Source organism: Molothrus ater, chromosome 2 (assembly GCF_012460135.2).
Source record: "Molothrus ater isolate BHLD 08-10-18 breed brown headed cowbird chromosome 2, BPBGC_Mater_1.1, whole genome shotgun sequence".
Lineage (NCBI taxonomy): Eukaryota > Metazoa > Chordata > Aves > Passeriformes > Icteridae > Molothrus > Molothrus ater.
In genome coordinates this window covers 5,955,700-5,971,807 of record NC_050479.2, presented here as the reverse complement: position 1 = coordinate 5,971,807, position 16,108 = coordinate 5,955,700, and the positions used below count along the sequence as shown (strand labels likewise).

The 16,108-nt window shown below is 42.2% G+C and overlaps 1 protein-coding gene across 1 annotated transcript in view; it reads right to left on the bottom strand.

The window, feature by feature from the left end:
* Positions 1–15,822, bottom strand: part of PDXK (pyridoxal kinase) — a 47,138-nt gene extending 31,316 nt beyond the window's left edge. Inside the window, exon 1 of the mRNA XM_036393293.2 lies at positions 15,662–15,822. Coding sequence (XP_036249186.1) covers positions 15,662–15,748 — 87 coding nt within the window. The 5' untranslated portion in view covers positions 15,749–15,822. The remainder of the gene's footprint in view (positions 1–15,661) is intronic.
* Between the last annotated feature and the right edge of the window lie 286 nt (positions 15,823–16,108).

Below are 16,108 nucleotides of genomic sequence, written 5' to 3'. Positions count from 1 at the left end.
CTCTGTGTAAATAAACCGAAGGACTCACCCAACTTGGAGTTTGCCTGTGGCAGAACAAGTCCTATTTGATCCCACACATCCCCTGACCTGGATGATCTGCTCTCCTAAAGGCTCTCCAGGAGAGGACAGTTCCAGATTTCCACACTCTGCTGTCACCCTGTGTAAGTATCAGTTGCTCACAGAACAGGAAACCTTGGGCAAATCCAAACCCAGAGCCAGTGTGGGTAAGGATGATAAATGTTTTTCCAACTGAGTCCATCCTAAATCTCTCAGCCTGCAGTCCAAGCACGTGTCAAATGTTGTTCTTCCTAAGACCCAAACCATAGTTGCTTGGATCACATCATACAGTGATATTTGCAACTGAAATCTTAAAGGAAAATGGGCAAATTCAATGTATTTTTCAAGTATCTTCAAATAAAAGAGGCAGAACTGTTATACTTCTAAAATTAAATCACAAAACATTAAAACTGGAGGAGTTCTGTGCTTGGAAGGTTTGGCTGGCAGATCTGAGTAACACATTCCAGAAAAATATTTGCAAGACTAAATAAATCCAAGTACACACAGCAGAGCAGAACACATGAGAAGAAACAATCAGCACAAAGCACATTATGCATGACATCAAATTCAGCTGAGTTCTTCAGCACAGGTAACTGAAGGGAAGGAACAAATCTCATCCAGCTCTTCCCCCAAGTGCTTTCCCAGCCTTGCAAAGAGAAAGTGGGACCAGGGCAGGGATGTGGTCTAGAGAACCACCCAAATGCACCTTTAAAAACGGCAAATACTCAAGGGAAAGATCAACACACAAGAAAGGAAGAGACTTCAAAATACATGGACAGCCTCTAAAGGTGTTGGCTCTTTTGGAAAAGAGGACAGACAGCCTGCTTTTCCTAAAAGCACAGAAGTAATTTGAACTTGTATCCAGCCATTATGCTTGAAATGAAAAGCCAAGAAATGGGTCTCCCTCAGGATTAAAATTTTACAAGAGATACCAGTTGTTTCTCTAGTGGAGCAACCTAAAGGCCCAGACAGACAGAAAATGTCTTGAATTGGGTAAATTACATAAACAGCTGGATCTCAGTTATGGTTCACTCTAATCATGCAACCCTTTGGACTTTGCCACTGCCCTAATTTCAGCTTTGTTTAAAATTTACACTTTCTCTTCCCATTCCTTCCAGAAAACATTTCAACCACATCAACACTAAAATGTGTTACTTCATCACCATGAGAAACCACTGCCGAAGACTGTTGGAAATCAAATATTACAAACATACAGTCCAGAGGAGAGCCTCAGTTGTTATGTAAAAGGGAGGCTGAAAAACAGGAAGAAAACCATTTCTCACTATGGAAAATTTTGAGTGTAGCAACAGAGAAACGAGCAGGAAGATTCTGAAGCAAATGCAACATCTGAAATTCAGTTTTAATGATTGCCAACCTTTATGTTTATATCTGTGTAATCTACATTGTGTACCAATGGCCTGGAGACAAATAAAGGTACTCATTTCTACCTCCTAATCCTGTTTGGGATCTGATTATTAACACCACTTGAGTCAGAAAACTGTTAATTTCAAAGATTAGCTCTGCCTCAGAGTAAATATTAATATAATTTCTCATTTAATAATTTTATTTACTCTGAGAAACGTGAAAAGCTGTTACTGAACTGCTTCTGTTTCAATTCGTATTGCAGCTTTACTATGCTCCTGCAGGGGAAAAAGGCATATTTCCCATGTCACACACTTTGTAATACTCATGAAATTCTCCTTTTTTCATTGTTTGTATGCAGTTTGGGGAGTAAAAAGTATTTTTTAAGAGAGAAATATCTTATATCTCCTAAGTGTGTGAGAAAAACTGTCACTTCAATTACAGAAACATCTGAACTGAACTAAGATTTAGTGGTTTCCAGGGTACTAAACATTAGAAAAAACACAACAAAAATATTTCCCAATTTCCAATGCATTATATGTACATATTCAGAGAAAGGGGGCTTAGACGGGGCTGAGATGCTCTGGGAGTTGCTGTCACTGGAGGTTTTCAAGACCCAAGGGGGATAAACCCTGAGCAGCCTGGGCTGAACTTAGGGCTGCCCAAGCTTTGGGTCACCCCCTCATCAGTGACACAATTACCTACAATAACCTCAGTTTTATCCATTGTAGAGCTCCATGTGTAAAATCACACAAACACCACCACCACCAGCTCCCCAACATAAAGTTCTGGCTCTAAGGATAAAGCCCAGGGGTACTCTATGCTTACACTATTAACTATGCCAGCTTTGACAGTAAAAATAATACATCCTTTGCTGTTAAATGACCAGTGGACCAATTTAACTAGAATGCTTTAGTTTGTACTTAATTTAAACAACCTTAGAGAACAATGACCTAGTTCTGCAAGAATGAAATTCAATTAAAACCACCTCTCTGCTCTGCAACATGACTGGTATATATTGCCCTCTTAGGGCACTTGCTTTGTGCCTCCAGTGGTATTTCATTTTCAGGTTTGAAATTAAAACCATGAAGCAGTAATGCAGCTCAAGAGGAAAAATCTGGAATGAGGAAAAGGCAGAGGGGAAAAAAAACCAAAACAGTGTAAGAAAAGAAAAAAGCCAAAGTTTGTTTAAAACCACCCTGTGTAGACCTGCACACGTGTTTCTTCCATAGCATTTACATTCCTGATACATGGTCACAGTTTGCTATCTACATTTCATGGAATGGAATGAAGTCAAGACCTCCATACAAAATCTTCAGGTCCTTCAAAGTTCTTAATTTTGGAAAACATTAGTTTTGCCATACCAGAACACACCCAAACCAATCTTCTCAGACGAGTCCCCAAACAAAACAAAAGTAGCTGAAGCTGTAAATCAAGCTCAGCCAGTCATTCATGCAAATTCTTCTACTGTGAACACAAGGCATCTTGGGTTTTTTATTATCTGAGCTACAGATGTGCCACAGGTAAAAATCTCACAACTCTACAAGATGAGTTTACCTCTAAGGGAAACACAGTTTGACAGGGAAATGGCACAGAAAAATGGTTAAAAGGTAAGAAGGAACAAGGTTCTACTGATCAGGAGAAGAGAACCTTTGAGACTCCACTGGTGAAAGGAGGATTTGACTTACATGCATCCAGTTGTCCCCATAATACATGGAGCCTTGTATTATACTTAAATTCCTTAAATTATAACACTCAAATTCCTCCAATTATAACACTTAAATTCCTTGCACCTCAACTCCTCTGCTTTGCAGCAGGATACTTTTTTTGCAAGTAAAACTTTTATGGAAAAAATAAAACTTTGCAAAACTTTTGCAAAGTAAACTTTGCAAAACTTTTTACTTTGCAAGTAAAACTTTTATGGACTCTTCTTCTAATTAATATTCAAATGATGAAACATCCAAGCCAGGCATGTCCCACCCTTTGTGCCAACAAACGGTAACAAACTGATGAGTTAGACCACAATAGGAGTAAATACTAAAAAAAAGCAAGAGGAAGTAAAGTACACATCATCAAATGAACCAAAACCACCCAGCTCCCTCAGCCTGTCCTTGTAAGAGAGATGATCCAGTCCTCTAATCACCACACTGTGAAGTTGCCTCTAATTTTCAAAAATTAATGGCAGCATATGACAAGCCATGGAGCTCTACAGAAAGAAAAAAAAAGTCAGCTTCAAAGCCAGTCAAACTTTCCAAGCACTGGGGAGTACCTTGATTTATATAATTTAAAACACACAGCAGCATTTTAAAAAACAAGGGAGTATTTAAGAGCACATCTTACATCTCAAATATATAGAAATACAGAAAATACAAATGTTTCCCCCCACCCCAACTGTTTTATTAACAGCCTGTGAGGTTTACCCCAACTGTGGCATCAGTCAAAGGACAAATTTTTATAGCACAAACAGGTATATAAACCATGGGGGTATCAAGACTTAACTGGATACAATTTATTAGGAATTTTCAAGAAATCTTGTGATAAGACTCCAAATCGCTGACTTTTAGTAGAGCATGTGTACAGTTCACAAACTGAATTAGCCAGGAATTTGTGTAAAAAAAATACTGTATCACATCAACCAAATCCATTCTATTCCTTCCAATTTTTTTATATATATTAAACCCGATCTTAATTGAAAGACATTAACAGAATGAACTTTACTACCACTGTTAAAATTACTCTGTCAAACAAGTTAATTGTGGTTTGGGGTGTTTTTTGCCACATAATGGCAGCAATACTTTGCAATAAGAAAGCCTCTGTGTCAGACCATGAATTGCTCTATGTATCCATTGTATTACAAGCTGTTTGCATTAATATCCTACAGTTTGGAACTTCATCTCACACAGCAATCACTGCAGATCCAGTGAACATCATTGCTGCACTGTATTCCTCTGGAGATGGCATAGAAACGTGGCTGAATTTCTGTAATCAAACTGATTTGGAGTGGGAGAAAAAGAGAAAAAGAAAAATTTCCCAGTTGTAGCTTGTGCCTCTCGCTATGTGCCAGCTCTTTCACTTAATTGCATCTCCTTCCATTTGCTGCTGAACCAAAAAAACATACATTGTACTGGCTGCAGAAAAGTAAAAACACTAATTCCGTTTGAGAAATAGGAACTTGGGAAAAAGAAAAGGCATGTCCTGACAATTAGTGAACAGGAATAATTGCTGGCGTGGGCTGATAAACTGAACTGAAACTGCTATTGACTAACCCAAAAGCTTTTTTTCTCTTTTTTTCTCTGAGCTTTTAATAAGGCACACCAAGTATCTAAAGAGAATTTTGTACTTATAATGCAGTTATATTTTTATGCAGTATTTGACAAAGCACTGCAAAGAAAAATCATTAGGATATTGGGGATATTGTGCCAAGATAAAAATACTCGAGCAAATAAACTGGGGACAGGGATGCTGGACATATTATTGGTGATTTATGGACAGACCAGATTCTGAGGTTAGAAACAGACAATTACAAACAGACAGTAAAAATATACACTAGATGACCTTGAGAAAAATGCACCATAATGGAAGAAGGATATTAAGCTATTAGAGAGCATCCAAAGGAGGGCTATAAGGATGGTGAAAGGTCTGGAGGGAAAGCCTTGTGAGGAGCATCTGAAGGTTCTGGGGTTGTTCAGGCTGGGGGAGACTGAGGGGAGACCTCAGTGGGGGCAGAGGAGGGGCAGGCACCGATCTCTGCTCTGTGGTGACAGTGACAGGACTCAAAAAAATGGCCTGAAATTGTGTCAGGGCAGGTTTAGGTTGGATATAGGAAAAGATTCTAACCCCAGAGGATGGTTGGGCAGTGGAACAGGGCTTGTGTCTGCAGTGACACCCGTTTTTTACCTTTGATCAACTGCATACCCATTTTCAGGATTTATAAGCTGACTTCAGCACTGGACACCACAGAGGACATTGCAAAGACTGGAGCAAAAAACAAATCCTCTCTCTTCTGCCAGAGCAGACTACAATTTTTGTCACAGTGCTCTGGCAAAATTGGTACTCACTGAGAATTTGCTGATGGGCTGATCCAGCTGTAATATCATGACCAACCGAACAGAAAAGACTAGAACAGCCTGAGACTGCAGTGAATCTGTTCTCAAATAATTCCTTGATTTTTCTGAAAAGGCTTGCAGTGCAAGTGCAATCTGAATGATAATTAGGCCAAATTCAAAATTATCCAGTAATGCCTTGAAGATGCTTTTCCAAAGAAGTCTTGGAGCCACAGGAACACTTCAGAGTAAATACCACAATGTCACTAATTCTTCTTTGCACCTGGACAGACTGATTGGCATGCACTACTAACTGTTCAATGCAAGATACTCAGATGACATAAAATAAATCCCTTTATCAAAATTCCCCTCAACCATTTTATACAGCACTAAGAAATTCCTTGTTCTACATCATGACCATTTCCATAGGCTACTCAGACAAACAGCCTCTTGTGCCTGCAAGACACACACCCTCCTCAGCACTACTCCCTGCATCACAACAGCTCTAGTTTGGGATTGAGATTTGACTGCAGGGTCAAAAGATTTGTGGCAGAGCTGCTCTGTTGACCTTTCTATGGGCAGGAGGCCATTGCTGCCATCTGGAGTGGTATTAAGTGATGGACCTGCAAGACACCCATTTATAAAGGTTAAGGCAAATGAAAGACAAGAAAACAACTTGTTTCTGCTGCTGTTTTCCCCTTCGTCCTTCCCACTAAAGGACAAACATAAAAATAGCAGAACAAGGTGATGCTGGGGGTCTCTGCCTGCCTTCCACCCAAGAAACACATTATGTACTGTCAAGCAATGACTTCAGATGCTGATTTCAGATGGAGAAGTAGGTTCACTGCAGATTTCAGATTCATCATCTTCATGCTGCTTCCTACTACACTTGGATGTAATTTGACAAAAACACCATACTGTCACTGCAAACTCCTGCCAGCTGGAATCCTGCAGTGCTACACGAGGAGGTTTGCAAACACTGATAAGGAGAGGCAGACACAGACAGCAGCAATAGGTTCAACAGGCGTGGGAATTATCTCTTTTAGTTTTGTGAATGAAATGGTGGAGGAGGATCCCACAGCACATTCTTTTCCTCTGATTTTTCACTTTATTTTTAGTCCTGCTGTTCATATTTTGGCTAGCCAGGTCCCTAATCACCAGGCCATTAGCAAGGTGTGGGCAAGCACATTTTGTACATCTGAGGTGGAGTTATCCTACAAGGGAGATTTGTTTTATCCAGCACATTCTTTCTGTGGACTCCTTAGGTAGACTATGAATGGATCCCACTCTCCTGCCAAAGGTTTAGACATTAAATTGCATGGTAAGAGATACTTGAAGAAACAGAACAGGAAACAGCTCACAGGTGCCACAACATGTGAAGATCAGACCAAGGCTACAAACAGGAAGAATGAAGCCAGCAGAAAGAGGATGTCTCACCACGTCCTTCAAAACAAGCAGATGTCTTAGAGAAGAGAATTCTAGAAAATGTTTCCTCAGCAGACACCAGGTGCAGGAGCCTGGGGCTTGCTCCTGCCCTGGTACCTCAGCTGTGCCAAAAGAGCTTTTCTGTGGGGCTGTGTTTAGGAACTGGATCAGGAAATTGGCTCACAAAATAAACCCTCACTTTCTTCTTCTCCATTTTTGCCAAGTCATTTATAACCTGGGTGGCTTCTCAGAGCAGTTTACCACATGGCCTCACAAAATTACTTTCCTTGGAGCACTGAAGTGGACACAAAATAGTGCAGGTGGAAGGACCAGCTGGCAGCATTTCTCAATCTGGCTTCTCTACTGAAACCAGCAGATTTTAGTACCCTAGAGGACAGGTGACAATATAAAACTTCTCAAATTTAAACACCAGCTTGCCACGGGTTTGTTTGGTTGGTGTATGAATAGGCAGAGGCACAATGTTACCTCCATTAACCACAATGAGAACAAAACAGCTGTTTTTTTAAAAACTTATGCTTTCATTTTTGTTACATGCTCAGAGTTGTGTTGATGGCTTCTCACAGGTAGTGTGGTGCTCACCCATGTGAGCCAGGGGCTGTATCCTGCCAGAAAAATGAGAGTAACCACAGTGAAGATGGATGGAAAAAAATTTTTCTTCAGTGTAACCTTGAGCAGTAGTACTCACCATCCAAAAAAAGTAATAAAATACACAGGTTTGTTAGGTACACAGATTGGTAAAATAGATATATTTATTTTTTCTATATTTAGGCCAAACTTTACTAAATACATGACCATAACCTCCAGTGTACAATTCTGCAAAACAGTATTAAATTTTGAGAATTTAGCCAACGATTTTTTTCTGCTGTAACTCATCTTCTTTTTCTTTCCTCTCTGAGAAGATGGAGACAGAATTACCATGCTAAGCAGCTATAAAGAAACATGGTAAAATTTAGGGGAAAAAACCCAAATTACTTAGTGCTAGAAGTAAGGGGAGTATGAAAGATAACACTCTTGGCTTTATTGGCTAGCAATCTGCTAAATTAAGTAAGAGAAAAACTGTTGCTGTATTCTGATATTGCGGGACAGACCAACATTTCTGGATGTTTCCAATGAGCACTGTTCTTGCAGGCTGTCATGGATTCCTCCCTTCAGCTTATTAATGTCATTGATAGCTGTGCCATCCTGGCTGGAGATTTCCATGCAGATCCTCTTCTGAGAGGTAAAACGTGAGTGGATCCCACAGCAGGGAGAAGGGGAAGGGCTGTGGCCAGACTGGCAGAGTTCTGCAGGTCAGGAAAATCATTTGCTGCTGGTTTTGGGAGTGACTGCACCCACAGATCAGGAAGCAGCCCTCCAGCTTTTGTTTTTGTTTTGCCACAGGGGAGAGACTTTCCATTTTCCAGTGTGTGCTCCAGCACCTCCTCAATCCCACACATGCAGCTGGGAAGAGGTGATTTGCATTCCCAAGACAGCAAAATTAAATCACCATGCAAGGATTTCTACTCAGCCCAAACTACTCCATATGCTTAAAATTTACAAAGGATGACAGAGGGTGAAGAGAAGTTTGTTTTGCTTTTAAATGAACCACAGAAGAGGTTTTGGTATCTCAGTTCTCTCTCCTGCTCTGTGGATAATTGCTCCAGATGTTAAGGGAATGGAGCTGGGAGGTGGCATGGATGAATTAACAGGAACAAATACGAGTCCTGAACAAAGGCTTGAAAAATTTCAGGTAGTTCAGCACAGCAATATTTTTTTAGCTATGATAAGTCACCCCACTGCTGCCAAGCCACAAGCTGATGAACTAGTCTGGCTTCTCCTGGGGCTCATATTATCCATCAGCACAGACCTTCCTGGCATGTTTCAAACATTAGGCTCATCATATATATATTTTTTTCTCCTCTGTACATATTACTGTGCAGCTGAACACTCTGGTGCATATAGTAATTTCAGAAGAATGGACATTTTATGTCCCAAGACTAATGTCCAGCTCCTCACATTAACCTTGCCTCACCAGCTCCAGCCTGTTTTCCATACAACATGAGCAACTGAAGTGGAACTTCCACTTGCATCCGTTCAGCCTAAAAAAGCTAAAAATACCTGCCTGGTATGTGTTCAGTCAGCCATGGATAATGCTGTATCCCTTACCTAAAATGACTAAATTTGATTTTCAAGGAAAAGTGACCATCATTTTTTGGATATAAATAGAAAAAGTGAATAGTAAAAGACAACAATTTACCTAAAGGAATATTTTAGAGAGCTATCAGTAACTTTGTATGTCTCCTGTTTTTCTCAAGTGCACCTTTGTACATTTTGTGTATATATATATATATATAATTAAAGATTCATTTTAATATTTCAAACTATACTTTTGTTTTTAATACATTTTAATATGATTTTAAGTTGAAGCTTTTTTTCTTTCTCCAGAAACCTGATCACCCTCCCTCTGTTATCTGTGCCTGTTTGTTTACACACAAAAAATATTCTCTCATCTGGAGATTTAATTTGGAGCAGAAATAAGACATCAAATACTAAAAAAATTTAAAAAAACCAAACCTCTAAGACTTAAAGACAGAAAATAAGGCCATTCCTAATATAAAAATGCCTTAAGCAAGTAAACACTTGCTGCTGAGTCTCTGAGTACATTATACTCCCCACACAAACAGTGCAAATCCACCTCTAGGCAAGGTTTTCCAGTCTTTTAATAAGATTTGCAATTTCTTGACAGCTCAATTTTTTTTCCAAAGACAGTGGGTGAATCAGGGTAAAGTATTTTTGCTTCCTCTCAAGTCAAATATTTGTATGTACTTGTAGGCACCAAATGGGATCCTCCTTCATCTTTTCCCTTTGCTGTGTTGAGAAAAGATTACATTTCTGTCAAAAACTATTTGTTAACTACACATCACTACACACACTCCAATGTAACTATTGTGTCAAACACCAGCATATGCATCTGCATGACTCCAACTTCCCCAATTTACTATGAAAAAGTCAGCAAATTATCAGAATCATCAATCATTGCAAATATTTACCACCATCTTTTTGAAAAATTTAAAATGCCAACTAGTCACCAGGCCGCATACACACACTGCACATTAACTTGAAACATATCTTAAAATGCTTTTTGCAGCTTTACAGCTGGGTTATACAATCAGCCTGTGAGGACATCCCTCAGCATTTCTGTATTTTCATGGCTGCATTTTCATGACAAAGGCTTATTTAACAAGCTGCCACCACTGAGGGGCTTGCAGGAACAGTCAGAAACCCCACAGCCACACAGAGCTGAGCCTGGATGAGGATGGTTCAGTCAGTCCCACTCTCTGCTCATTAGAGGCTCTGCCCAGCCCTTCAGAGTCCACAGCACATCTGCAGCCCCAGCTGCACTTCTTTTAGGCAGGTTGAAATTACTCTAATTTTTCAAGCTGATTAGTTTGCATTAGTAGCTGAAAAGATTGCATTCGGAGTTCAAAGAGAAAATGGAGGTCTTTTTGTTTAGAGCTGTGCACAAACATAAACTCCTACTGTTAGGTAAAAGTGAGACCCCAGCAGCCTCAGTCTAGTCTATCTCAAAACAATGTTAGGAGCTGAAAGTGACACAGACACCCTTTCTTGTTGTTGTTTGTGGCTCTCTTTTGAGTAATAATCTACTTTCTTATCTATTGTATTTGCAGGGTGCCCCATGGCAGGAAGGAATGATGAATCTGACTCCATCTTCTCAGAAGGCTAATTTATTATTTTATTATACTATATTAAAGAACACTATACTAAACTATACTAAAGAATACAGAAAGGATACAGACAGAAGGCTAAAAAGATAATAATGAAAACTCATGACTCTCTCCAGAGCCCTGACACAGCTTGGCCCTGACTGGCCAATAAGTCAAAATAATTCACAGAAACCCAATGAAACAATCACCTGTGGGTAAACAATCTCCAACCACATTCCAGCGTAGCAAAACACAGGAGAAGCAAATCAGATCATTATTGTTTTCCTTTTTTTCCTGAGGCTTCTCAGCTTCCCAGGAGAAAAATCCTGGGTGAAGGAATTTTTCAGAAAATATGAATGTGACACTTTATCCCCTCCCACTCACCTTCCCTCCCAGTTTACCATGCAGGTGGAAAGTCCATCTCCTACAATCTTCTGAGAGGTTTTAAGTTCTCTCAAGTGCATCTGAGCTGAGTTCATCTGGAAAAGCACTTCTGAAAAGGTCTGGTAAAGCCTCTCCCCAGAAATCCACGCTCCCAGGTTGGGGGAGCCACCTTCTCTGGACTTTTTGGATTACAAGTCTTTTTCAGGGCCTCACCTTGTGCAAGGTATTCACCTGAGTTTTGTGCCTACTTGTGCTGACATCCACAGAAGAAGCAAATGCTCTTTACACAGCTTTGAACAAGCCTTCCCAGAGGGGTTGACAATTTTTTTATGTCTTGGGTTGTTGGTTTTTTTTTAATTCATCCCCCCCTTATCCACCTTTATTAAAAGACCAAAGTCAGGGGGAAAAAAGCATGCTTCCACAAGCTTCATTTGAAGTATGGTTCTAGAGCAATAATTGTTGTTTCAGATATGCAATTTAGGACCATCTTTGGGTATTACAAAGACCAGATGCATTCTTTCATCTTTGTATTTATTTTTTGTTTAAGGTTTAGGTTTTTTCAGCCTTTGATCTATAACAAAGGGCTACCCAGCAAGAACATTTCTTATTGTTACTCTGTGAAGACTTTTCATTGATTCATCCTTCTTCTGACTCATACTACTAACACAATAGCAGGGTTTGAAAAAGAGTCATCTTAAATAAGAGATGCACTTATCTTTCTACACAATCCTTAAGTCATTTGACTATACTTTTCAGCAAAATAAAGGAAAAAAAGTCTTAAACTTTTTTGCCATGTAGATAGTTAGCAAAGATCTATTGATACTGGTTTTGGTCTCAGCACATACTGGACAAGACAGTTCAAGACTATCCATAAATATCAAAGAAATTACCACCTGTGCTGACCAAAGTTGTTTTCCCATCTTTTCTACAACTAAGAAGGAGCTAAAAATGTAGACTTACTTACAGAGGAGAATTACTGAGAACTGGTCTGAGAACTATCAGTCCTTTTTAATACCTGAAAAACTATCTCCAGTTAGCAGGAGGAAAAAGGTTAAAAGGAAAATAAAATAACTGAATAGATTTCAAAAGGCCATTTAATCCTGTATTGTAGAAACTGTTTATGTTTCTACAGTTTAGGACAGACAATTTCATTTTCCAGATACAAATAATTAAAGGGGCTTGTCTCAACTTTTAGCTCTCTCTTCAAGGTAAGCAGATAGAAAAGGAAGCCAGGAATTAAATGCTCAAAACAGAGGCATGATTTTCTCAAATTCTATGAGTGTTAGGCAGACAAAACAAACAAACAACACCACTCCAAACCATCACTGCTACTGAGACATAAGCAGAGATCAACATTTTCTGGCTTGCAGACAGGGGTATTAACTATTCCAGTGGCAACCAAATGTCCAGTGCCCAGGTAAAACTGGCTGGGATTTTCTCCTGCCCCTTCCTTATACTTTCAAAACTCTTTCTTAGAAGCTGATGGAGGCTGCAAGAACTGAGCACACAGACTGACACACTGATTCCCAAAAGCTGATTTTATGATGGGTACAGTATATGAATCCTAAATTCCTCTGCCAACCAAAGTTTTCCTGTTGGTCAGAATGAGGTACCTCTGCAGAGGAGAAATCACCTTGTCCTTCTGGATCCTCAGTGGTTTGAGGAGGACTGTAAATCTCTACTTGCAGTTCTGCTCCCCTTACTTATTGCCACATTCTGCTTACCTAAAAGGTGGGGCAGGAAGGGCAAGATAAAATTACATTCAAAATTAACAGCTAAGAGATTGTCTCTAAGGAAAACAAAACCACATACGATAAAAGTGAGGTTGAATGTCATGGTGATAGTAATAAAAACTATGACAAATCTTAGTCAACATTAGAAACATTTAGAAACTTAGAAACTTTTTTTGTGTTTTAAAATAACTTATCGGACTCCCAATGGCAGCTCCCCAAGCTAATGTACACCCTTCTGCTCTTACTCTCTTAAATGCTGGACAATCCTGAACCATTGCTGAACCATCTTGAACCAATTCTGAGCTTTTAGTATCACTTCCTGATACTAAAAGCTCAGAATACACAGCTGTGGAATAACTTAAGACTATTCTAAAAATAATTCAGAACTATTTTCAGAAAATTTAAGAGATAGTAAGATCATGCAAGTAGAAACTATTTAAACTCCTGACAAGGCAGAATTCAAAGCAGTGCTGAGGGCAGTTCACTCTCTGGCAAATCCAGGTGCACGTTTCCTCTATGACCTATTAGCTAATCTAGACTGTCTAATTACTTAAATGTATTTTAACCTGAAATGATGTAAAGAGTTCTAATATTTCTCACTTAGGTCTATTACTTCCATTATTATAAAAGGTCTAATACATGGTCTAACTCTGTTTTGCTGTGTTTGCCATATAGAAAGCATTTACAACATACTCCATAAAGGAAGTCCTTCCACATACCTACATTTTAAATACTTTAGCTTTTACTCTAATGGAAGCCTGACAAAATGCAACCAACTGATTAAAAAAATCTTTAAAAATTCTCTTCTGTGCAGATTGCTATTGATAGTAATGTCACAGATTTCCACCAAAGATCAGGTCATGCAAACATGAGTGATGTTTTTTGGATAAGTCTGCAACTAGCAGGTGAAACCATGCCAGGTTTTCTATTTGGATGCTGCTGTCCAAATGCAGATTCCTGAACTGTTGTGTCAGGATTTCAGCCCATCAGACCTCACAAGCACACAGACACACATATCTACAAACACTCTGCCTTGCTAACTCAATACAGATGAGCTCCAAAGGGAGCCTCACTTAACTGGTTCAGAAAACTAAAGTAAAAAAAAAGAGAATGGGAAATATAAGCATGCTAGACTTGCACCCATCCTCAAGAACAGATACAGGTTAACATTTTCATGGCTATATAAAAACAATGTAAGAGAAAGACTCAGGTTTGTAATTCTCTTCATAAAGAAGAGCAAAGTTACACTTTGGGGCACCTTGCCCCATCTGATGTTCTAGCAAAACAAGGGTTTAGGTAACTTTCCAACAAGCACAACCTCACTAAGGGCTGCCTACATAGGATTTGCAAGTGCAGCCAGCAGTGGCAGGAGTCTGGCTGCTCCCCAAGTAAATTTCTTTTCCTCCCACTCCAGAAACCTCTTGTTACACTATACACTGAGGAATATTACACAGTGTGAGTGCAACAGCCTCCTGAACAAAACCCAGCTACACCAACAACAGGGGTTTTTTAACTCTAGCAGTATTTTATACCATCATAGCTGAGGAACTAAAAACACTTTCCAGGAATCCATTTGCCAAGTTACACAACTCACCTGTCACAGAAAAGTTAAGCTACAGAAAAGTAAAGAAAACCTTTGACAGAGAATTAGAATGGCGATAGAGAACAGCTTAAGAGACTGGAGATTTCTGGAATAAGTACTACTGTGTTCTCTTCTGCTACACAGAAATTGAAGGGAGAAGCACAATTTCGAGATCATTTTGTTAGGAAAGGAAAGACAGGTGACCTGCAGTTCATGATCACCTTTTTGGCCTGGAGCTCTTCATACTCGTATTTTTCCACAATACTCAGATTACACTGGTACATCACCCTTCACCACACATTAATTTTAAGAGTCTTGGTTACATTATAACTGGATGGTGACATGGGGGTGTGACAGTGGCTTGTTGCAGACCTGATCTCACTTGCATCATTTATCAGAGTACATCATCTCTCCTGTCTAGTCAAATGAGATGCACCATTTGTAAGCACACACCAAAATAACCAATGTCACACACAACGCGCCCTGGTAATGAGGCTCTTCGAGAGCTCCACACCGACACTCCTGTGAAGGCACAAAGACCTCCCGATGGGCAGGCCCCAAATCAGCCCTTTAGGACACAGACCCTCCACAAGAGCCAACAGTGCGATGTGCAAAGGTCGGCCCGATGTTTTCCCAGCACCGGCGAGATCCAAGCAAACAACTCCGAAGGCAGCACATGACAGCCACGAAGGCCGAGATCCAATTACACCCTCGAGTCCCGGGCCATGTCGGGCAGCTCCTCTGGCCCTGCCTTGCACATGCATTAAGTGGCCCCTACACCCCACTACGGCTTCCCCAGACCATCCGGGCTGGGGGATCACCAGCCCCACCGCCCCCGAGGCCAGGCAGGGTTTAGCTGGGTGCCAGCACAAGGACACCGTTGCCCCGGGTCCCCGGCACGGGACGCGGCGATCACCCTGCCTTAAGCGGCAGGAGTCCCGGCTGGCTGCGCGGGCTGGCGGCAGCGGAGCCGCCCTCAGCCCGCAGGCAGCGAGCAAACCCACGGGCAGCACCCTCGGCTCGCCTCCCTGGCACAGCCCGCCGTGCCACAGCCCCAGGAGGAGCTGCGTTAACGGGAGCGGCGCGGAGCCGGCGGGAGGCGCAGCCGCAGCGGCCGCGGGGTGCGCGGAGCCCCGGGACGGGCACTGCCACCGGCAGCGGGGCGGGCGGGGAGGGCGCCCGTGCGGGCATCTCCCCGCCGTACGCTTCCCTTACCCCGGCTTGGCAGGAGCCGCTTGGGCACCGGAGCTCGCCCGGCAGCGCTGCCGCCACACCGCCCGCAGGGAACAGCGGCGGAGGAAGAGGAGGAGAAGGAGGAGGAGGAGGAGGAGCAGGTCCGCGGCCGCTCACCTGCAGGGGGAAGGTGGCCGCCTTGTTGCCCACGTAGCCGCGGACGACGTGGCTCTGGATGGAAAGCACCCGGCACTCCGGCTCCATGGCTGCGCCGCACGCGCCTGCCCGCGCCGGGCCGAGGTGGCGGCGCCGGGAGCAGGAGCGGGGGGCGGAGCGCGGGCGGCGTGACGCGCTCGCCCTGCCCGCCTGTCACACACACCCCGCCGCACGGAGGCAGGCGGGGAGGCGGGCACCGGCCGGCTCCCGATGGCCGCCTGCCGGCGCTCCCGCTGCCCGGGGCTGTGGAGAGGACACGGCTCCCACTCACCCGCGGGCAGCTCCCCCCCCGCTTCCGCACACCCACCGGCGTCACGCGGTCACGCTCCCCGCTGCCGCCCCGCCCGGCGAGGCCAACGGCACCGAGCGCTGAGCGCCGGGCCCGGCCCGCTCCGCCCCGGGCTCGGA